The 24029-nt window shown below is 37.4% G+C and overlaps 1 protein-coding gene across 1 annotated transcript in view; it reads left to right on the top strand.

Annotated features, from left to right (window-relative positions):
• The first annotated feature begins 866 nt into the window (after positions 1-866).
• Positions 867-24029, top strand: part of LOC115629207 (TWiK family of potassium channels protein 9) — a 44991-nt gene continuing 21828 nt past the window's right edge. Inside the window, exon 1 of the mRNA XM_030525607.1 lies at positions 867-1082. Coding sequence (XP_030381467.1) covers positions 867-1082 — 216 coding nt within the window. The remainder of the gene's footprint in view (positions 1083-24029) is intronic.

The raw sequence follows: 24029 nt of genomic DNA, 5'->3' as shown, positions 1-24029 counted from the left end.
GGACCGATCGGTAGAAAAGAATTATTTTCTTTATTACGAAATCACAACTAATTTTGGTACTTTTTAGTTTCTTATTATTTCCTAACGTAATCAAAATCGGTGCGCTATGCCGTATGACTATAAGAGTAATTGGTGCAGAAATATGTACTTGATTTATGATTAATGTTGAATGTAGTAGGTTTTTTATAGATTATAGTAATGTCCATCTTAGAAAAACAATTTTTGTCAATGTTTTTAAAAAGTCAGCGAAGTTTTGTATTCGTATTGCGCAACTTGCAATTAAGAAGTTGGCGCTAAACGTGGAATTATTTATTGTACGGATTTCTGTACTTTATTTCGTGCACCCGCCATTCAAAAAACTTGAGGGTTGGCGGGAAAAACGCTAATTTGGCAACACTGCTGCCTTAGCTGCCGTCGCCGTGGCCGTCGTTGACGACGTGTCGTCGTCGGCACAAGAAGATTTTCACGCGAAAATTTTGCGGCTTCTGCTTCAGTCGTGGCGTTGACATCGTTGCGTGCGGAAGTCAAACGGGACGTCTTTTGGTTTTCGGGACTGCGAAGCAATATTTGAAATTGACCGTCGTCCTCCATTCAGCTCGTGCGCGAGTGTTATTTGATTTGTTATCAATTATTCGTTCATTTTTTTTTTGTTTTTTTCAAATTTGTTTTGTCAATTCTGAGTGTGTATTTATGGAAATTGATAATTTGGTGCAGGATGGGAGTCAGCGAAATAGGACTCCTGGCGCGCGGCCAAAAACGTTAAGATTTGGTCGCTCAAAAAGTTTTCACACATTGGAATTGTAAAACGTGAATTTTTTGTATAAAGTGACAGCACACATAATTATACGGTTACAAATAAAGGTAGAATGCCTGCCCCCGTTAAGACAGATTATGATTCACAAGATGAGGCCAGCACGGAGCTGCTGGAGAAGCTCAAGCACTTGGATCGACGCGTGGAGGAGACGATTGAGAGTGGAGGCTTCTGTCAGCGAGGTTGTTGGCAGTCTCTAAAGTGGAAATCGGCACTCAATCATATTGGCCTGCTTATTTCACTTTCGATTTACTGTGGCGTTGGTGGCTTGGTAAGTAATAGCGTTTAAAAACGCGCATAAAACGTGGCGCGCACGCGCCCAAAAACGCTATGAAAATTGCTGAAAATGTTGAGATACATATGTACGAGTAAATGTAAGCTAAATTATATTTACAACAAGCTGATTTGTTTGCTTATGCACCCAAATGTCCGAAAACAATATGCAAACATTTATTGCAGCAAAAATACTAAAAATGAACTAAAAATTAAGACATAAAACTATTTTGTACATTAAAGTGCCGACAGTAGCAGAGACGGCCACAAACACCCACTCACGCACATACACACACCCAAACCACCTCTACTAATTGCTTCATATTCATCTCGATCTTCTTCGACTCGCTGCTTTATTGCCAACAGCCGCCATTCCCATACATACAAACATACATACAAACATACATATGTACTACTTATGAGTGTAGTATAATATATGAACACAAGTTTATATATAAACATTTAAATTTCGGCAATGACGTCGTCAACATCAACGCTAATATTTAATAATATTGCTGCTTCAACACACAACTTTGACCCTTAAAAAAAATTGATTTATTGCAAATGTACATACATACGCGTATGTATGTATGCATGTGTTTGCAAATACTATGTACATGGATGCATGGACCTCAGCAAACGCTGGCTGAACAACGGTAATTACCAAACGCATGTTCGTCCGAACCCTTGACATATGGCAGTGTCGTACATATATGCCTCGTATTTATAAAGTGCCACTGTCTGTATATACAAGTATACATACATACATACATACTTGTATATGTGTGTATGTTGTCTCTACTCCAATTTCCGCACCATACATTTGCAAATTGTTTGGCTTATGATTTTGCTTGTACATATGATAATTACGTTAAAACACTGTAAGAATGGGTTCCACATTTTTTGACGGATTATCTACTGTTTAAATCTCCTTTGTGCTCGTTCCCCGCAGGATGCTATTTTACTGTCCATATTGATTTAAGCCCGAGCATTTTGTATTCGAAACTTAAGAGAGAAAGAGCTACTTATGTACTATATATGCGATGGTTGTTAGTTTAAGATGTGTTTTTGTCGCTTCAATATTCGTACGCCAAGTAAGTCGGCCATTGCAGTGGCCCGAAGGGGGCTAAGATGACTTGAGTTATTCCATACCAATGGTTAGCATAGTTGCTCATTCAAAGTTAACCAGTCTGAGCCCTATTTGTACTCTTTCACTAGTTAGGAGTCTAGTTCTCACTCGTGGAACCAAATACATTGCCTTCGGGCCCTCTAGAATTGTGGCATCGTGCGATATTTTACGGATGCTCATTTGTGGGTATTTGGAGCAGCGTTCTGATTTAAACATATGTGTGTCCATCAGGTCAAATATTTAGAAACGACGCAAGAAATATATCAATTTAGTATACTCAATACGAATGGATGCATTTGAACTATAGTATGATGTGTGTTTTTAGGAATGGGTTTTTCAAATAGGTTTCATCGACACTAATATACGAGTATGACGGCAATCATGGACTACATAAGTTAAATGTTTTCCTGGATCCTTAAGTAAAATCCGGATTCGTTTTTTGTGGGAAACGTTTTCGATCTGTCGGTTTTGTTTTAATTGTTTTAATTTACCTTAAAATTGGTATTTTTACAAGGTTTTTGTCTCTCGGCTTAAAAAATGACTTTGACAACTAATAAGAACAAGCAGTTCTTATATGTATATATATTTTTGGTCAGTCTTGAAGCCTAAAAGGATCATTAGAGCTAGAGACACAAAATGTTGCACACAGATGCGTAAAAATTCATTTTAAAATTTTCCCCAATCCCCCGCTATAAGTTATATCCATAACTCCCGCGATTCTTGACATTTTTTAAAAACAAATTTGGCAATTTCTTCCGCATAGTGCTTACAAGTATGTGCTTATTTATGGCCATAAATTTAATCTCGGCATAAGCTCTGCCAGCAACTGTTTTGTTGTTGCTTTGGCTCCGCTTTGACTCCACTTTGTGTTGGACACATACTATGCCGATGAAAATGTGCAGTCATAACCCTTTACGTGAGTTCGAATCCCGATGGAGAAATAATTGATCAAGAATGTTTTGTGTTATTACAATTTCATTGATTGGTGTTTTTTTCTTAATTTCGTACAGACATTGAAATTTACTATATATAGTTATTTTACACTCAGTCACAGAGTATTTCAAGGTCGAGGCACCCGATTTTAGCTTCTTCAACTGTTTTTCCTTCGCGCTGTAAGGTTATTGATAGTTTTGATTTCAGGTCTTGAGGCTTTTTATAGCCTGTACGCAAAGAGTAAAAGGGTATAATAGTTTACTACGAATGTATGTAACACACAGATGGAGGCGATGTATATATATTCTTGATCATCATGACAAGACGAGTCAATATAGCCATGTCCACGAAATTTATTAAATTAATCTAATTTTTTAAATTCAATGAACAATTTTTTTTTTTTTTGGGTACAGTGGGTACAGGGTATATAAAAGTTGAGCCCGCTTGAATCTAGGATTCCTTTCTTGTTTAAATATGGAGAGTTGTTTTGCCCACGGAAATTTCCTTTTAATGGTGTTAATAAATGGTCTAGGCATACCCGACATACAGAATTTATTTATTTTTTTGTCCATTCTGTTATATATATATATACATACATGTGGCGTTTATATTTTCTAGCCCTCGTGTACCAGCTATACGCTAAACCAATTGAAATGAAACAAAAGAGACGAGCAGCCCGGCAGGGAAATACCCTGTACCCAAAAAACCTTCCGCCCCTGACTTATGCACTTTTAGAAGCAACAACAAAAACAAGAACTACTAAAATATTAAAATGTAATTTATTTACTGTAAATTTAAATCAACTACTAAATCAAACTACGAATCAAAGTTGAGAAAATTATTTAATGTATTAATGTATTATTTTAAGTGCTTATTTAAAATTAAAATTGTATGTATTTGAAGATTAACAAAGACATACACTTTATTTTTAATATTATTCATTTTAAAAATATTAATCGAATATGTTTTTAGATAAATTTACGGTGCTTTTGTTATGTTTGATTTGAAAACGAAATATTAGAACATTGAATTGCATGTGAAAATATTCATTTGTACTATTTTATAATCTAAAAAAAAAAATATATCGTCAACTGTTTTATTTAAAATGTTTTAGTTTTATTTAAAAAAGTAGAAAATGTGGAAGTACGTTGATTAGTCAAGAGCCCTATTTGACCTTTTACCACATCGATGTTAAGCACTTTAGCATAAAACATATGGGCAGTTTAATTTACATCATATATCAAAAGTACATTTTTGGGATTTTTTTCCTCTTAACACCTAGCCGTCGTTTAACCCCAAAATTGTTTTTCCTATATTCACGGCCCGAAATTCAATCTAAGAGCAACAGTAATGGCAGGGCATAAATCAAATAACATACAATATAATAGAGCATCAAAACACACACAGACATACACACACACGTACAAAACCCGGAGACTTACAAACACATGTTGGCGCTTTCCTATTTTTTATGTGCTAACCAATTACGCGCACTTTTCCTGAAAATTGTTCATCAAGTAGCGCCAAATTTGCAGTCAATTTTAAGCATTTGTTTTATGTTTTGCCAGCCTTTGTTTTTTGTTTGTTTTCGCTTCGCGTTTGATTTGGACTCGTCGACTACTTACGAGTACTTATGTGCTGTATGAATTATCAGCACCCACAAAATTTAAATAATGGCAGCCAATTCGAAAGCAACGTTGCGTATGGGTAATGTGTGCGTAATCAAAAAAGAGCAAACACACTCTCATACACACACACTCTTGTACATACTTTTACATACATGTACACATGTGAAGAATGCCCAGCAAGGGCCACTAATGGCCACGAAAGTCAGAACATTACTATTAAAGATGATATGAAACAAATAACAAACATATGCACAGTGTTGTCAAGCAGAGTATTCAGAGAACTGTATAAGCAATAGGAATTTCGATGTTGTAGTTCATAGCAAATATGCTTGCGGGCTTGTTTGAGTTCAAAGTGAACCTTAAGTGGTCTGTATATCGACTACTAATTTGATCTACTGATCAATTTTGTGTCGATAGAATGAAATCTGTTTCCTCCTGTTCCGTATCCCCGACAGATCAATTCTAGAAATGTACTTTAGACAGAAATGTTAATGGTGATGTTACATATGTAAATACTTGTAAAATGGTATTATGTATTAGGTTTAATGACCTATATGTAACAGACTAAAGAAAGCATATCCGAGCATAACGGCATATCCTGCGTAACGGGAACCAAACTGCACGCGAGATCTGTAAATTTTGTATCTCTCTGTAAAAGCTTTATTTTATTTTTTAATTTTTTCGCAAAAAAAAGTTGTCTGACATTTAAATAATTTGCACACAAACTTGTGTTTCGTACAACTAGGATTCGCAAAATTAAACCTCAAAATGATTTGTTGCTGAACACAATATACTTGTATTATGTTTCTGTCCGCATTTGCGCGAGGGTGCTTAATTACAAGTTATCGCATGAGTCCCGTTAATGAGTTTGAATTTTTATAGCCTGTACCCAAAGGGTGTGCGCATGTATGTAACACACAGAAGGAGGCGTGGCAGACCCCAGAAAGTATATATATTCTTGATCAGGGTGACAAGCCGAGTCGATTTAGCCATGTCCGTCCGTCCGTCTGTCCGCCCGTCCGTCTGTATGAGCGCAAGGATCTCAGAAGGTACAAGAGCTAGAATTACCAAACTTGGTATCCAGGTTCCCCTAAGCCCTAGGCAGGTCAAGATTATTTTTTTATTTTGATACACCCCCTCCCACTCCCCCGCAATTTGTGTTTTTTTTAAAAATAATTTATGTTTTTTTCCTATTTTTTTTTAAATTTTTTGTTTGTGGAGAGTACAGGCTATTTTACTGTCGGGCTTGCTCGACTGTAGCGTTCTATCTTGTTTTTGATGCACCCCTGCAAAAGGTGTGGAGAGCCTTTCTTTCAATCTTAACAATTATTGAAAAGCTGTTTCTTTACTTTTGTTGCTTACAAAGCTATTAATTCAACAATATCGATTAAATATTTTGCAATTTAGAAAATGTTTAAGGAAAGTAAAACACGCAGTCAATAACTTCGGACTATAAAAAATTCTAAATGGGTTTTATTAAAGTTATAAACATTATATTCATAAGCTTGTTATTCAACAATTTGCCTTGGAAATGTTTCGCCTTTCTACACAAAGTGTAAGACATCCTAAAATAACAAGAGAGAACGCAACAGTCGAGCAAGCCCGACAGTGAAATACCCTGTACACACACAAAAAAAGGAAAAAATTAAAAAATATATATTTAAAAAATATAGAATCGTGTCCAACAATAACAGCTGCGGGCAGATCTTGGGCAGGGATTATATTTATGGCTATAACTTTCTACATAATTGACCTAAAATGATAAAACGTAACATACGGACACAACATAGAGTTGGAAATTTAAAGAACTGTGGGAATTATGAAAAATCTGGCGGGGTGCATCAAAAAAAATTCAAGCTCGTACTTTGTCGGACTTGAGAGAATCTGGATACCAAGTTTGTTCTAGCTCTTATACTTTCTTAGATCCTTGCGTTCATACGTACAGACGGGCTGACAGATGGATATGGCTATATCGACTCGTCTTGTTATCCTGATCCAGAATGTATATACTTTGTGGGGTCTGTAGACATGTAGACATGTCTGTCCTTTGATGTACATATATAATTAGGGTTTATGATTATTTGTGATTTATCCCATTACATGTACATAAACGAACACTTCGTACTTTGTTTAAATTTTCTACTAAATTTCAGTGCAGTACAGTTTGATCTCAATTGAAACGAATATGCACGGGGAGCACAAACAAACACTAGGACTTGTGAATATCGCTTCTTTTCTATTTGTGAGCTAGCCTCACAAATTCGCAAAAAGAAAATCAAGTGGAACTTAAAATGGCTTGGCTCTACAATTTGCCCGTTTTGGGAAACATTTTAAGCAAGATAAAGAAATGCGTCAATCGCGCTCTCTTTCCTTTGATGACCTTGACCAAAATTTTCGTCACGCATCAGAGCGAAAAACAAACTTATGTAAGTTTTGATTGCTTTTGTTGCTTCACTTTCCCTATACACACACACTCACACACATATATACATACATATGTATACATGTATAGTACGTACATACGCACACACTGGCTAGCAAAAACAATTGCCGCTTTAGACTGTCTTCGACATTTATCTATTTTATGGTCTTTTGTTGCGACCGGAAGTTTATTTATTAATAAAGCTCACTAAGCTGCCAATTGGCTTCATGGCGCATTAATTGGGCGCCTATAAAGGAGCCAAAAAGCAAACAAGGCACAGTGGTCGAAATGGGCAATTGTTATGTCATTAAGTTCAAGTATTTCCACTTCCTTTTATCTCGTATATATACTTGTACGAATACGAGAGGCATTCGTTCATAAAATCTGAACGTGTATTATTCAAGAAGCAATCAAATTGCTAAAGTGGGTCTGTGCTTATCCATACGAGTATATTGAACGTCTGAATTGTATAAAAAGTGGCATTTAAGGGCCAAGCTACATTGCCTACGTTAAGTCAGTTGTCTTTCTTTCGCTAACGTTAAAAAAAGATTAAAAATGATATTAAAACCCGGAATGGCGTGCGCAGATGAAGTAACTAATGTGTCCTAAGCGAACTGAATAAAACACACAAACGCTTTGTATTTCTTATGAGCCTAACCAAATGCATAACGTGGCTCAATGCAACTGGGCCATTGGCACACTTAAAAAGGGGCTAGGTCCCCACTTATTTGTAATTTTATTTGTAATCTCTATCCTATCGTAAGAAGTACTATACATATTAGATTACTTTTAAGTTAGCACGCCAGTCAGTAAAGATTTAGATCTTTATAAATATACCATATCATATATTTTTATCTGGATATATTTAATTTATAACCCAATATTTAGAAGTTACATTTTTATTTATATATAAATTAAAATTTAAAGTTTTTTTATTTTTGAGAGCCATGTCAACAAACATATGTCTGTCGATATAGGAGGGAAATATATAAAAATTATAAAAAGCATCTCATAAGCTAGAAAAGCCTAAGAAGGAGAAATCTAATAAAATTACAATAATATTATTTGGTCAGAGGCGTCAATAGATCACCGATATAAAAAAAGAAAAACTTTACAGAGAGAAGAAGCTTAGAATTATTATAAAATGGAATCTCAGACCCGGTTGGGGAAGATTTACTAGCCAGTCCGGCAAGTTATGCCCCGTCTGAAAAGAAAGGCTTGAATTAAAAGAAGAGACAGTTTGGTTCAGAGCAGGTGAAAATATTCATTATAAGTTGAGCATACAAGTAAAACCGGAAAAGGATTGTGTGATGCATAATCGGTTGCACATCTACTAAGGAAAAGGGGAAGATAATTTCTTGTCGTTCTAAAAGGAACAGAGAAATGAAGAAGACCTAATAGAAAAGGAGAATCGACACTACCGGCAATCAGTTTGTGGAGAAATACAGCTCCAAGGACAGTCCTCCGATTAGCCAATGAGAGAAGATTAATGAGCAGGAGTCTAACGAGTAAGGCGGCAAATTAAGGTTGTGATCCCAGTTTAAGCCGCGAGGAGAAAAAAGGAGGAATTGTTTCTGAATCATTTGTACTGCGGACACCAAACGCATGAGCATTATTCTAGAATAGGCCGTACCAGTGAACTATAAACTATTAACTTATTGGGTCTCTTGAAAGTGTGCTTGAATAATATTTCTAAAATGCGTTTTACTGCTGATTATTTTAATCAAGTCAATAAGTATAGGAGTATAATTGGAAAACCTCTAAAATGTGTGCCATACGTGTACAAACATATGTCTGTGAGAGGAAGAAGGAAGAAAGTTGTTATAAAGTACGTTGATGGATGAAAAACAAGAGTGAAAGTTACAGTCGAGCAAGACCAACACTTAAATATAGTGTACCCAAATAACTTCCGTCTGTGTTGTATAGCTATGTATATTTCCTTAAGAAAGAGAACGGCTAGTATTGAGCTCCCTGACGCGTCCTGAAGCTGCTGCTTTCGTCCTACTTATTTGTCTTTATTTCTGATATGCGGGTCATAAATAAGTTTCCATGCCCGAGTTAAATAAAAAATCAACACTTATAAAAACTCTATTCATTCCGTTTTATCTAATCGTTTGTTAGCGAAATATTTTGCACTTTTCTCTGCTATATCAAACCAAATTAAATAAAAATATCTCATACTTGAAAATCGGTTGTTTATTTTCAAAGATATTCAATGTTTACATACCGACATAAAAGATGGCGCACCCTGTAGGACGTGAAAGTCGTGCCAGCCCAACTCTTTAGTTCCATGTTTCCACGCTTTTCACCGCTACAGCCATTCAGTTATAATAAACTTTGTTGTTTCTATTGTGGCAGCTATGTGATATATCTCACCCATTTTGACCAAAAACAAAATTGGTTTTAGTATTAAATGGATATGTCCACCGATAGGTACAGCATAGGTACATACTAAAACAATTTTGGTGAAATGAAATCTCTTGAAATTTTTTAACGCCGACAGAATTTTTAAATGATTTCAAAAACATCCGAAGCTAAAATCTCTAAAGATTTCTGGCACACACCTGCAAAAGTTGTTCTTTAAATCTTGAAAAATATTCAGCTCTAGTCAAATGCAAATCGTATGCAAAGCGCAAAATTTCTGTCAATATTGGTTTGAATTACTCTAAATGTTAAATAAACGGACACCGAGAATTAAAAGGCCAAACGAATTAAACGGTCGTCGCTTACTCAATGTCTTGCTGTCTGTCTCCGTTTTTGGGCTAGCCAGTGGCCAAAAGTCAATTTGACAAGTTAACCCAACCCATAATGGGTATGTGTGTATTTGTTATCTGATTAACTGCTCCATCTAAGCGCAGGCACACATGACTTTATATAAAGCCACTTATTTCCTTTTTCGTGGCCAACAGACAGTGTTACCAGATTTGTATTTCCTCGGTCAATTCAACTTTGCCGATGTAAGCGATTCTGAGCTTTCTCAGGCACTGAAAAATAGAAAAACTTCATCCCATCCGGATTTGGGAGAATCCGGATTTCAAGTTTGGTTATTCTAAATTTTATGCTTTCCGAGATCCTTGCGTTCATACAGACGGACGAACGGACAGTGAGTATAACCAAACCTTGAGAAGTTGGACATAGCTCTATTATACATTATATAGCGGCTTCCAATATTTTGAAAAGATGGAATATGTTAACAGCTTGAATGCCGGAGCTTAAGCTATTTATTAAGCAAGGTCGCCATAGCATAGTGAGGTCGGTATTAATTAGGCTTTACTAATTAAGTAATTATAAGGAAATATACAGTTTTGTTTTTAAACGGAATAGAGCACTAATAAGAGCTCCACGCTGAGGCAATGAAATCTTAATTTGTTACTGTTTTATCAAGACTGTTGTGTCTGCATTTAATGCCACTGTGCGCAATCAGGATTTAGGCACGGCCCGGATGTTTGCGGTTTGATTTTGGTCAAAAGTGCTCGCATAAAAAACTAAAACAACTAATGCGCCCTATACACACATAAAATCCCACACCCACCAACACACGCATAATGTGACGCCTGATGATTTTTAGAAGCGTTGGCCTTTCCAAAATCACGCCAGTCGGGCATTAGGGGTGTGATAAACGGCCATTTATATTTGGTTTTGCTTCATTTTACATTTAAAAGGGGCATATTGCGTTTACTCTGACATTTGTAACAAAGGGTACAAGGTTACTTTGTAAAATGCTATGGTCAGACCAATTCTTTTCATTTTCGGCTTAGTACTTAGTATACTTGAACACAACGCGTGAGAACCGATATACAACGGCAAAGAACACACAAACACACACACACGATCACGTGTAGAAACTCAACTCACACAGACACACACACACACACAGTATACTGATATTCTCAAACCCTTGCACTCGTACGTACATATAATCTTCACTATACAAAAACAAGTGGAGAAAGTCGGGTATCCCGGTTAGAAATTAAAACAAGAAAGGAATGCTAAAGTCGAGCAGGCTCAACTCTTAAACCACCCCACAAAAAAGTAATTAAATTAATTAATTAATTAAATTAAATTAAATTAATTAACTAAATTAATTGGGCCTGGTTATATGACTATAACTTTCTTTCCGATCATTCTACCATAATGAGACTTGGTATACGGATATATAATCACTAACCTAATGTGAATTCCAAATTTTAGTTCAAAATTCCAAGAATTACGGGAGTTATAGAAAATCGTTAATAGGGGGGGGGGAGATGGGGGGGGGGTGCTTTCTTTCTCGGGCTCAGGAGAATCTATATAGAATATATATACTTTGTGGGGTCTACCAAGCCTCCTTCTGTGTGTTCCATGTGCACTCGCACAAAACTAATATACCCTTGTACCCTTAGGGTACAAGGTATAAAAAGGCAAGTAACGAAATTTCAATATTACAAAAATTGTATGCGAATTTCATATCACTAAATCAGGATTTTTTAAGCTGTTTAGATAAACCTGCAATATACACAAATATCTGCTCATAATTAACAAATTGAAAGTAAATATTCAAAAATTTTACCCTTTTATATGAAAAAATTCCAAAATTTTGTTTACTGTGCTGTCTGAAAGAATACAAATAGGAACAGAATGTATAGCAGCTCTAAAAAACGTTTAAAGATAAAAAGCTACCTACCACGTATTTTTATCTATTTTTCTACAAGAAATCTTTTTAAATATTCCTAAGAGAGAACGCTACAGTCGAGCAAGCCCGACAGTGTAATAAAATAAAAATAAACTCGTCCCTTTTTCGGACCAAGGAGAGTCTGGATACCAACTTTGGTTGTTCCAGCTTTTATAGTTTCTGAGATCCTTGCGTTCATCCAGACGGACGGACAGACGGACGCACGGACATGTCTAGACCGATTTCTCTCGTCATGCTGATTCAGAATATATATACTTCTTCTACAAGCTGCATACGATAGTTTTTATTATCATAAGTATATATTTGAAATTTCTAACGAGTTCTCTCGTACATGTGGACGTGTCTGTCTTTCCGTCCGTTTGAAGAGCGAAAACTTTCGTACCCTGCGCTAGGATGGGGTAAAGGATATACCCGAATGTTGTTGGGTTAGTTGCTTGTTTCTATTACATGTCTTTAGTTCATCAAAGAAATTTTTACGTGCACTCGTAAATGTTCGAAATTGAATGATAGAGTTACACGCAACTAATCCGCCGGTTAGTGCACGAGTGGTTTGCAATTTTAAACAAGAAAGGAATGCTAAAGTCGAGCAGGCTCAACTCTAAAATACCCTGTACTACCCCACAAAAAAATAAATTAATTTAATTTAATTAATTAATTAATTAAATTAATTTAATTAATTAACTAAATTAAATATAAAATATTCCATACATGCATACATACATTTACATTTACATCAGAATCGTGTCTATGCGTGTTTGTGTACTTGTACATATGTATGTGTGTGTGCATTGGGCCTGGTTATATGGCTATAACTTTCTTTCCGATCATTCTATCATAATGAAACTTGGTATACGGATATATAATTACTAACCTAATGTGACTACCAAATTTTAGTTCAAAACTCCAAGAATTACGTGTTGAAAATCAATACAAACATAAGTACCAATGCACGCATGTTAATATAAGCAGATAATAATCTTATGTTATCTACAAGTTATCTGTCACTGTTGCATACGAATGTAAGCATAAAGAATATGTATAGCAAAAGTGTCAGTCTCCAATAAAACTCTAAAGCGAACAGACGCACGGCGGTCCGCGACTATTGTCTTTTACTTTACTCCTACTGAGCCCTTCCCTTTTCAGCGAATATATAATCTATTCAATAGGTTATGGGCCCAGGGCATATAGGCTCATAGGAGAAGTTCAAAGTATTGTGAAATAGTAATCGTTTGGTGACTCAAGAAATATAACATTTAAAAAATGAGTGCGCTATATCAAATAGACAAATTGGAAGAGCATAACTATGACTCATGGAGCATACAGATGCGATCTGTCTTAGTGCACGCGGAATTGTGGAGTGTGGCATCAGGTGCTGAACCTAGTAATACTGAGAGTTCAAGGCCAAAAGATGAAAAGGCATTAGCAATTATAACGCTAAGTGTAAAAGCTTCACAATTGGGCTTCATTAAAAATTGCAACACTTCGTACGAGGCATGGAAAAAGTTAAAGGACGTTCATCAGCCGAGTGGACCTGTACGGAAAGTGTCGCTGTACAAGAAATTGCTAGGCAAACGCATGTTTCAAGGCCAAAGCATTTCAAGTTACATACACGAATTTAACGAAATTCTGGATGGTTTGTGTACAGTTGGCATCGAATTAAATGATGAGTTAAAAACAATCGTGTTGTTGTCAAGCTTGCCCGAACCATACGAAAATTTTGTCGTCGCCATTGAGACGCGTGACAATTTACCGTCATTTGATGTGTTATGTATCAAGCTGATGGAAGAGGGAGAGCGCAGAGGCAATGCAGATGGAGAGAGCGAGAATGCAAGAGCATTTATAGCTACGCAGCAGATCGTCGCGCATTCCAAAGCGAATTCAAAAAGGAATTCAAAAATCGTCGTTTGCTACAACTGCGGCGAAAAAGGGCACTACAAGGCACAGTGCAAGCGTGAGAAAATTCGCGGTGAAGGGAAAAAGCAATCGACAAAGAAAGAGATGGAAAAGCAGAGCAGCTTGTTAAATGCGTTGGACGTTGGAAAGATAGAGAACAACATGTGGTGTCTGGACAGCGGAGCAACAAGCCATATGTGTTGCGATAAGACGTTATTTTCAAAATTTATTGCGCACACTGAAATGATCGGTTTAGCTGACGCTGGTTTCCTGAAGGCCGAAGGCAGAGGAGAGGTGAAGTTACAGACAGAACTTTGTACCTTGGTGTTGTCAGATGTACTGTATGTACCGAAAATGAATGGCAACTTTATGTCCGTCAGCCGGTCAGTGCAAAAGAACAATGTTATACATTTTGGGCCACATTTTGCTAAAGTTATACAAAACGGCGAGTGTATACTGAAAGCGAATAAAGTTGGGAACCTTTATATGTTTCAAGGCAAACAAAATAGGTGTTATTCCGCAACTGAATCAGATGGTACATTGTGGCATAAGCGTTATGGCCATTTAAATTTTACCAGTCTGAAGGAAGTGATCAGCAAAGAGCTAGTGCGTGGTATTGGAAAGGTTGTTTTCCCAGACAACTTGAATTGCAAAACGTGTATGCTAAGCAAAATACATGTACAGCCATTCCCAAAGGTAAGCACTAACCGTGCCGAAGAGCTGTTGGAACTGGTTCATGCTGATGTATGCGGCCCATTCGACACGAAGTCACTTGCTGGATCCAAATACTTTCTGACCTTCATCGATGACAAGTCCAGGCGTATATTTGTTTATTTTTTGCGGAAGAAAGATGAAGTGTTCAGTAAGTTCGTCGAATTTAAAAACTTGGTTGAACGGCAAACAGATAAAAAGCTCAAATGTATTCGAACCGACAATGGAGGCGAGTTTGTCAACACAACATTCAACGGTTTCCTGAAACACCATGGTATTGCAAGGCAATTGACCGTGGCTTATACTCCGCAGCAGAACGGCGTGGCGGAAAGAGCAAACCGGACATTAACGGAGATGTCCAGATGCTTATTGGTGCAGTCGGGCCTAGGCGAGTCTTTGTGGGCCGAAGCAGTCAACACAGCAGTATACATAAGAAACAGATCACCTACCAGTGCACTGAACAACCTGACTCCAATGGAAGCGTGGACAGGTAAGAAACCCTGTGTTAGCCATCTAAAAGTTTTTGGTTCCATTGCAGTTGCACTTGCAAAGGGTCCCCGTAAAGGCAAATTCAAACCCAAAGGGCATGAGTACCGTATGGTTGGGTATTCGGTAGCAGCCAAAGGCTATCGGTTATACGACCCAGAGACGAGGACGATTGTCGAAAAACGAGACATTCTATTTGATGAGCGTTGTGGTGGTCATACCAATGAAGATACCGTTACGGTAGATTTTCCTGCATGCGAGGTTCAAGAGCATGTCACTCACACGGATGGTGACAGAAGCATCGACGACGATGACAGTGAGCACAGTTCTGACGACAGCAGCTCCAACGCATATGAGAGTGCAGTCGAAAAAGAAGACTCTGACGAGGATACTGTGAAGATTGGGCCAGGCCGGCCTAAAATTGTTCGAAATGGTAAACCTGGTCGTCCAAGAAAGCAATACAATGTGCTTGGAGCATTGGTTGCTAGTGACGTAATGGTTCCGACATCCTATGATCAGGCCGTTGGTAGCACACATGCAGTATTCTGGCAAGAGGCGATGCAAAAGGAATATCAGGCACTACAATCAAACGAAACCTGGCAGATGGCTGATTTACCAAAAGATCAGCGAGCAGTTGGTTGCAAGTGGGTATACAGCCTGAAACGTGACTCTGATGGAAAAGTCGAACGTTTCAAGGCACGACTCGTTGCTAAAGGGTGCTCCCAGAAGTATGGCGTGAACTATGTAGAGACGTTCTCACCCGTTTGCAGATTGGAAACCGTGCGGTTTATTTTGGCGTTAGCAGCGGAATTGAAGCTGTACCTTCACCAGATAGATGTGTGTACCGCCTATTTGAATAGCGACCTGCATGAAACTGTTTATATGAAGCAGCCACAGGGATACACAGATCCCAATAATCCAAGTAAGGCTTTATTGCTTAAAAAGGCAATATATGGATTGAAGCAGTCGGGGCGCGAGTGGAACTCCAAGCTCGATTGTGTACTACAAGGCATAGATTTTGTAGCATGTGAAAATGAACCGTGTCTTTACAAAAGGAACGGAAGAGGTGACTTATCATTAATCCTTGTTTATGTTGATGATATAATTATAGCATGCCGATCAAAAGAGGACTTGGCCAACATCAAGTCAGCCATTACAACATCGTTTGAATGTGTTGACAAGGGAGAGCTGCATTTGTTCCTTGGCATGGAAGTGCAGCGCGACGGTGAGCTTGGCGAAATTTCGCTAAGCAATTCGCAATACATCAAAGACATATTGCGTGAACATGGATGCGAGACCTGTAGACCTACAGCGACCCCACTGGATGCTGGTTTCCAAGTGATATGTACCAGCGAGCATTGTCAAAAGGTTGACATTGCATCCTACCAGTCTTCAATTGGCGAGTTAATGTGGCTGGCGCTTACAACAAGGCCAGACATATTGCATTCCGTTGCCAAGTTAGCTCAACGGAATCAAGATCCGCATGCAGAGCACCTAGTGGGTGTAAAACATGTGCTTCGATACCTGGCGTCAACTGTGGACCTGAAGTTGCACTACAAAGAGTGTGGACAACCCCTTACCGGCTATGTGGATGCAGACTGGGGTGGCGACCGCATCGATCGCAAGTCGTATACTGGCTATGTATACTACTTGGCTGGAGGACCCATATCCTGGCGATCTGAAAAGCAACGCAGCGTGGCACTTAGCAGCACGGAGGCGGAGTATATGGCTCTTTCAACTGCGTGTAAGGAGGCCATATACCTACGGCGTCTTATAGTGGAGATTGGCTGCGGTGACTCGAGTACTCCAACTATTCTTCATGGCGATAATTTAAGTGCTCAACAATTAGCTAAGAATCCTGTACACCATGAAAGAACAAAGCATATTGATATTAGATATCATTTTGCAAGACAGGTTGTAAACGAAGAACAAATTGTTTTACAGTATACATCAACCAATGAAATGATAGCTGATATTTTAACGAAAAATCTCCCTAAAGCGAAGCATGTTCATTTTACAAAGCTGTTAAATTTGATTTGAAAATTTTTGTAAAACATGTTTGCATTGAGGAAGGGTGTTGAAAATCAATACAAACATAAGTACCAATGCACGCATGTTAATATAAGCAGATAATAATCTTATGTTATCTACAAGTTATCTGTCACTGTTGCATACGAATGTAAGCATAAAGAATATGTATAGCAAAAGTGTCAGTCTCCAATAAAACTCTAAAGCGAACAGACGCACGGCGGTCCGCGACTATTGTCTTTTACTTTACTCCTACTGAGCCCTTCCCTTTTCAGCGAATATATAATCTATTCAATATTACGGGAGTTATAGAAAATCGTTAATAGAGGGGGAGTGGGGGGGTGGATCAGAAAAAATGAACAAACTTGTCCTTTCTCGGGCTCAGGAGAATCTGTATACCAGTTTGGTTATTCTAGCTCTTATACTTTCGGAGATCCTTGCGTTCATACAGACAGACAGACGGACATGGCTATATCGACTCGGCTTGTCATGCTGATCAAGAATATATATATACTTTATATATATATATATATATACTTTGTGGGGTCTGCCACGCCTCCTTCTGTGTGTTACATGTACACTCGCACAAAACTAATATACCCTTGTACCCTTTGGGTACAGGGTATAAAAACCGCATAAAAACAGCTAGCTAAGTCCCGTCGTGTTTGGAACAATAATGATAAATCAGTTAAGTTGTTCTGATGAAGTTGAGTTATTTATTTTGGAAAAACAATTGAAACACCCCTTAACTGTGCCACTGGTCTTGAAAACGAGTTACTCAATCGTTCTTCGGAATTGCAAGCTAATATTCCTCATACAGAACAGAATTCATTAATCTCCCTGAAGCCTTAAGTCACAGATTGAGATGATAATATTGAGTGTAGAGATAAAAAAGAAAGCTAGCTAAAGAATTATTGAGGTGAATTTAATGGACAGCTTTTTTCGGAAAGAACTTTTCAACACACACAATAAGTATATACTTATATTATCTTTATTCATCGAGACTCCGAACCAATCATTTAAATATGTTATCGTTTTCTTTTAATTCTGTTTTCAGTTCGTGCCATTTAATTTAATGTAGAGATAAAAATGAAAGGTGAGCCATGTTTCTGAACAATTATTGAGTTGAATTTGATGGAGAGCTTTTTTCGGAAACAACTTAGCAACACACATAGATTTATGTTACTCATATTTATCGAGACCACGAAACAATCTTTTAAATTTGTTATCCTTTCTTTGAAATCTGTTTTCAGCTCAGCTCATGTCATTTAATTTCCTTCTGAATACTATTTTCCGAAATTTTATTACAAACAGTATTATAATCTTTGCTCATTTCAATCATTTCTTTCAAGTGTGAAGACACAACGACCCTCAGAAACAGCATGATCATGGACTTCAATGAGGCGGGATATTACAAGGCTAGATAAATTGTCATTGATGTGTCTCATAAAGAAAAGTTTCTCAATGTACTTAAGTGTATTACACGCCGTACATACAAGTATACCAGTACATGCGTATGTATGTATGTATATATATGTATATACAACTGATGGCAGATATTATTACCAATAGCAGTCAGGGGTGAAGGTGATGCTGACCTTAAAAAATACAAGAAAAAACAATAACAGAAGGACATAGTTTTCCCTTTTCAGTCGCACGCGTCGATCATACCAATTTGAGGGTCTCAATGCTTTGCACATTTCAATTTATTTACAACAGCAAAGAGAACATCCCATTATTGCCAGAAAATGTAGGTCATAAAATCACTTGGCCGAAACTTGCAAGAATAAAAACAATATCACTCAGGAATGTGCGTACCAAGAAATACTGTCGGGGCTATTTTATTTGCTACTAAGTATTAAGCGCTTCTTCGTTCACAGGCGGAGTGAGTCAGCGTTTAAGCGGGACATGTACATACCAGTATGAATGTATGTATGTATATACATAGTGCATACATACATAGTATGTATGTACTATATTTACGCATTTCACAATTTCACACCCAACAAAGAAGTTCATCAGTTTTACATGCTTCGAATATACAAGTCTTTTTGAATCTATATATGTATGTATATATGTATGTACTATATGTCTGTATATGTATACATGAATGTACGAGTAGAGTATGTACATATGTATATGCTTTAAAGATGAGCTGCTGCAATGTTTCCGTGATGGACAGTTTGCAGATGCGGCTAAAAGAAAACGCAGCCTGGCGCAGGGCCAAGAGGCGCCACAGATGCTTTGCAGACATTAATGTACATACATACTTGTATGTATGTATGTATGTAGAATATACGAGTATGTATGTATGCATGTATCTTTGTATTAAATGCGTCTCATAAACAACTTAAGTGTGGGCGATAATAAAGAAATTAACAAACGACACAAGCGTCGACAGGCAGGTGACAAATGTGGCCATACATACTTACATGTATATGTATGTATGTATGTATATATTTTTGAATTTGGCTAGAAAAATGATTTTTGTTTCGATTCGCTTGTTTTCGCTTGGTCTTTTGTCGCGTGCCTCTCCATAAATAAATCAAACGAAAATACTCTGGGCTGTTCCTTAATGTAGAGGGGTCTTTAAATGGAGAGGCACCTCATTCGAATCAAATTTGTAGGCCCATTCCTCACAGAAAAGTGAAGCAGCAAGCACATAACCTTAATTTTGCTGTTAGCGAGGTCGTGATTTCAACAACAGCATTTAAACAACTTTGACTTAAAAGCCATGTGAAACCATTTGTTATATTGGCTCCAACGACTTTTTATACCCTGTACCCGTAGGGTAAAAAGGGTATATTAGGTTTGTGCAAAGTATGTAACATGCAGAAGGAAGCATCTCCGACCCCATAAAGTAAATATATTCTGAATCAGCATGACAAGAGAAATCGATCTAGACGTGTCCGTCCGTCCGTTTGTCCGTCTGTCCGTTTGTCTGGATAAACGCCTGGATTTCGGAAGCAGGCGAGCGTACATTAACCAAACTTGGTATGCAGACACTCCTAGTCCCTAGTCTATACGAATTTATTTTACTGTTTTGATTTTCCCTCCCCCTCTCCCTCATATTAATCGGTTAATTCTAAGAAAAGGTTTTAGCGAAACAATTTCACTCCGGTACTACGTAGAGATACTGTGATAAGGGTTTTGCGATTAGTGTAAGCAAATAATTGAATGAAATGAAGAATGAAAATAATTGAGCCCTGTCACATAACGAAATTGCTCTCATGATTAAACGCAGAAGTGATGTCTGAATAATTGTAAGCATTTATCTATTGTGATGACAATTAAGTAATCTGAACATTACTTGCGCCATTTAATCTATCCAGTTGCTTTGATTATTTGCTTTAACTTCACTTAGAAGAGCTTCCAAGAGCTGCTTCTTGGATCATTAGAAACATTTCTAAGTTAAGCTGAAGCTACTCGTAAGCTTTTTAACAACTGAGGCCAGACAAGCAACGGGTCGTACTAGAGTATACTTGTATTTATTTATTTATTTACTTATTTATTTATTTTAACAAACATGGACTGTCGGTGGAAAATATATAAAAATTATACAAATCATCTTATAAGCTAGAAAAGCCTAAGAAGGAGAAATCTAATCAAATTACAATAATATCTAATTAACGCCTCCGACCCGGTGGGGGAATATTATTTGTCCCTTGCCAAGCTGTGTATATACATACATATATACTAATAATTGTTTGTTCCATCTGGTACCGCACCCATTTAATAATAATCGGTTAAAATAAATCAATGTAATTGAGAGTTTGCATAAGTCTTTGGACAAAAGATTTTAAGTCGCCTAGATGGTCGAAAAAAGCTATTAGGTCTGCGAGAATTAAACAAGACAGAACGCTACAGTCGAGCAAGCCCGACAGTGTAATAGCCTGTACCCAGGTAAACTTCCGTCACTGAGTTATATGCGCCCATAGCAGCAGCAACAAGAGAGAACGCTACAGTCGAGCAAGCCCGACAGTGTAATACCCTGTACCCAGGTAAACTTCCGTCATTGAGTTATATGCGCCCATAGCAGCAGCAAAAAGAGGAAGAAGAAGAGCGAACTTGTTGCTGCAGTTTGGTGGGGTTGTACTGACGAGAATTTGTTTCGCTAATAACTTTTCTTAGAATTGACCGAATTACATAAAATTTTGAACAACAGTAGACAATTATATAAATAAAATATAGGGTATAAAAATAGGAAGAAGAAGAGCGAACTTGTTGCTGCAGTTTGGGGGGTTGTACTGGCGAGAATTTGTTTTGCTAATAACTTTTTATACCATGTACCCGTAGGGTAAAAAGGGTATATTAGGTTTGTGCAAAGTATGTAACATGCAGAAGGAAGCATCTCCGACCCCATAAAGTATATATATTCTGAATCAGCATGACGAGAGAAATCGATCTAGACATGACCGTGGGGTCGGAGATGCTTCCTTCTGCATGTTACATACTTTGCATAAACCTAATAAACCTTTTTACCCTACGGGTACAGGGTATAAAAATATAACAGGTAGAAGAAGAAGAATGCGTGGCGGGCCCCACAAAATGCGAATAGCAAAGCAAAAAAATTTAGATTTATAAAATGCAATTCATGTGCACAATACTTGTATGATGATTATTTTTAAAATGTTTGTATGTATGGCATTTACTTATTTATTTGTATAGCAAAGCTCGATGTATTATTGATTTAATTGTAGCTCTTGTTGCGAAACAGTTATGCATGTCATGCTATGGTCTATTGCGCCTATTTATGAGAGTTCGTCTGGGCTACTGTGGCAATAAATAATGCAGCAACCGATAGAGTGTGCGCTTTCAGATTTATCTGCGCACGTACTCTATCGAAAATGTATATGATATATGATAAGGTTAGCCAATAAATTCAACTGTAATGATTAATAGAGTAATAGCTGCATTCTGAATTTATTACTTGTTCAAAAAATGGTGTGACAATACGAATATGTACATTTAGAATTTAATTGCATAGTAAAATAAACGATACATGTACCCGGTTTGGTAATTAATTAAATTTAAAACATAAATTAAATAATATATAAAAGGCATAATTACCCAAAGCATAAAAGAGTACACCAATTAAGTGCAAATGCATGAAATAGAAGAAGAAATGACAGACCCCACAAACTATATACAGAATATACGAGTATTCTTGATTAGTATTGAGTATGACAAGACAAGTTGTCTTAACAATGTCAATCTCAGGAAGTAGGAAGCTTATGTAGTGTAGAAAGAATCTCATTCCAGTAAAACGCCCACAAACTGCAGAAGGGGATTGCTCTTCGTCTTTTTGCTGCTTCTGCTATGAGTGCATAAAGCTCATTTTGTACAAGGTACAGGGTATTACACTGTCGGGCTTGCTCGACTGTAGCGTTCTCTCTTGTATAAAATGGTTTTGGTATACAAATGTGATAACATACATATTACATATTACAATTGAGCCCCACAACTATTATCAATATGTAACAAGGCAATAGTGTACATATTTACAAAATAAAGGAGTTTCAAGATTGTGTTTTTGGGGCGTCCAAAACATTGAAGAAGGCACCGCTAGCTGGTGAAAGTTTTATTTCGTTGTTTTTATACCCTGTACCCGTAGGGTAAACAGGGTATATTAGGTTTGTGCAAAGTATGTAACATACAGAAGGAAGCATCTCCGACCCCATAAAGTATATATATTCTTGATCAGCATGACGAGAGAAATCGATCTAGACATGTCCGTCCGTCTGTCCGTCCGTCTGTCCGTCCGTCTGGATGAACGCGAGGATCTCAGAAACTATAAAAGCTAGTATAACCAAAGTTGGCATCCAGATTCTCCTAGGTCCGAGTAAGGACGAGTTTATTATTTTTTTTTAATTTTCCCCCCGCTACAGAATTTCGTCAATAGCGTCCACATTTCAAATGCTACCTAAACCAAACTTTGCGCACATAATTTATATATAATTGTCTACTGTTGTTCAAAATTTTATTCAATTCGGTCAATTCTAAGAAAAGTTATTAGCGAAACAAATTCTCGCCAGTACAACCTCCCCAAACTGCAGCAACAAGTTCGCTCTTCTTCTTCCTCTTTTTGCTGCTGCTATGGGCGCATATAACGCAGTGACGGAAGTTTACCTGGGTACAGGGTATTACACTGTCGGGCTTGCTCGACTGTAGCGTTCTCTCTTGTTTATGTGTATTTTTATGTGAATGAAATGCGACCGTTTAGTCTACTGTTCGAAATTGGCGTGCCAAGTAGTCGAAAGCAGCTGCAGTGTGCTGTTGGCGCCTCGACTCTTGGACCTAGCCCCTACAACCTACACAAAATTGGGCTAATTTGGCATAATTGATCTAGAAAAAAGGATTCAAATCACACCTGATGCGGCTGTCAGGCCAAATAGCGAGCAGCAACAGAAACAGACACAAAAACAAAAACTGGAGCAACTTTCACTATTCGTGTTACACCTGCAACAGAAATTCATGCTAAGACGATAGCCAAAGCAATTTACAAGCTTTGAAGGCGCTTTGATTGTTTGCATTCCGCAAAGACTTTCAGTTGTTTGCCACGCAAGCCACTTGGCGACTCAATTCTTCCTTTTGGTATGCCCCGTTAGCACGAAAGGGATATGGGTGTTATTTTGCTGATTTGAAAGTAGACTCCGAGTCAATGAACTAAAATACTATGAACAAATAAGTTTATATTGGCCCATATATTACCTAGGTATATACGAATAAACTGGGCGTAGTACATCGATTTACATTTTATAATACTCTTGTACCTTTCGGGTGAAGGGTGAAGGTAAAGTTAAGTTAAAGCAGTTAAGATCTGTTTGCATTACATAACTGGAATGGAATGCTATCCACTTTCATTTTGAATTTAAATTGCAAATGCTAATTTAATATAACTCAACAAATAATAACACCTACATGAAATTATTGATATACTTTGCAGTTTCATCAAATTTGCATCGGATCTGTGTTTGGGTTTTAAGAACAGCAGCTGTTGGCAAACCACGGGCTAGTATAAACTAATATATCCTTTAGATACA

Source organism: Scaptodrosophila lebanonensis, unplaced genomic scaffold (genome assembly GCF_003285725.1).
Source record: "Scaptodrosophila lebanonensis strain 11010-0011.00,11010-0021.00 unplaced genomic scaffold, SlebRS2 tig00000136-arrow-arrow-pilon, whole genome shotgun sequence".
NCBI lineage: Eukaryota > Metazoa > Arthropoda > Insecta > Diptera > Drosophilidae > Scaptodrosophila > Scaptodrosophila lebanonensis.
This window is presented reverse-complemented; position numbering and strand designations above follow the sequence as displayed.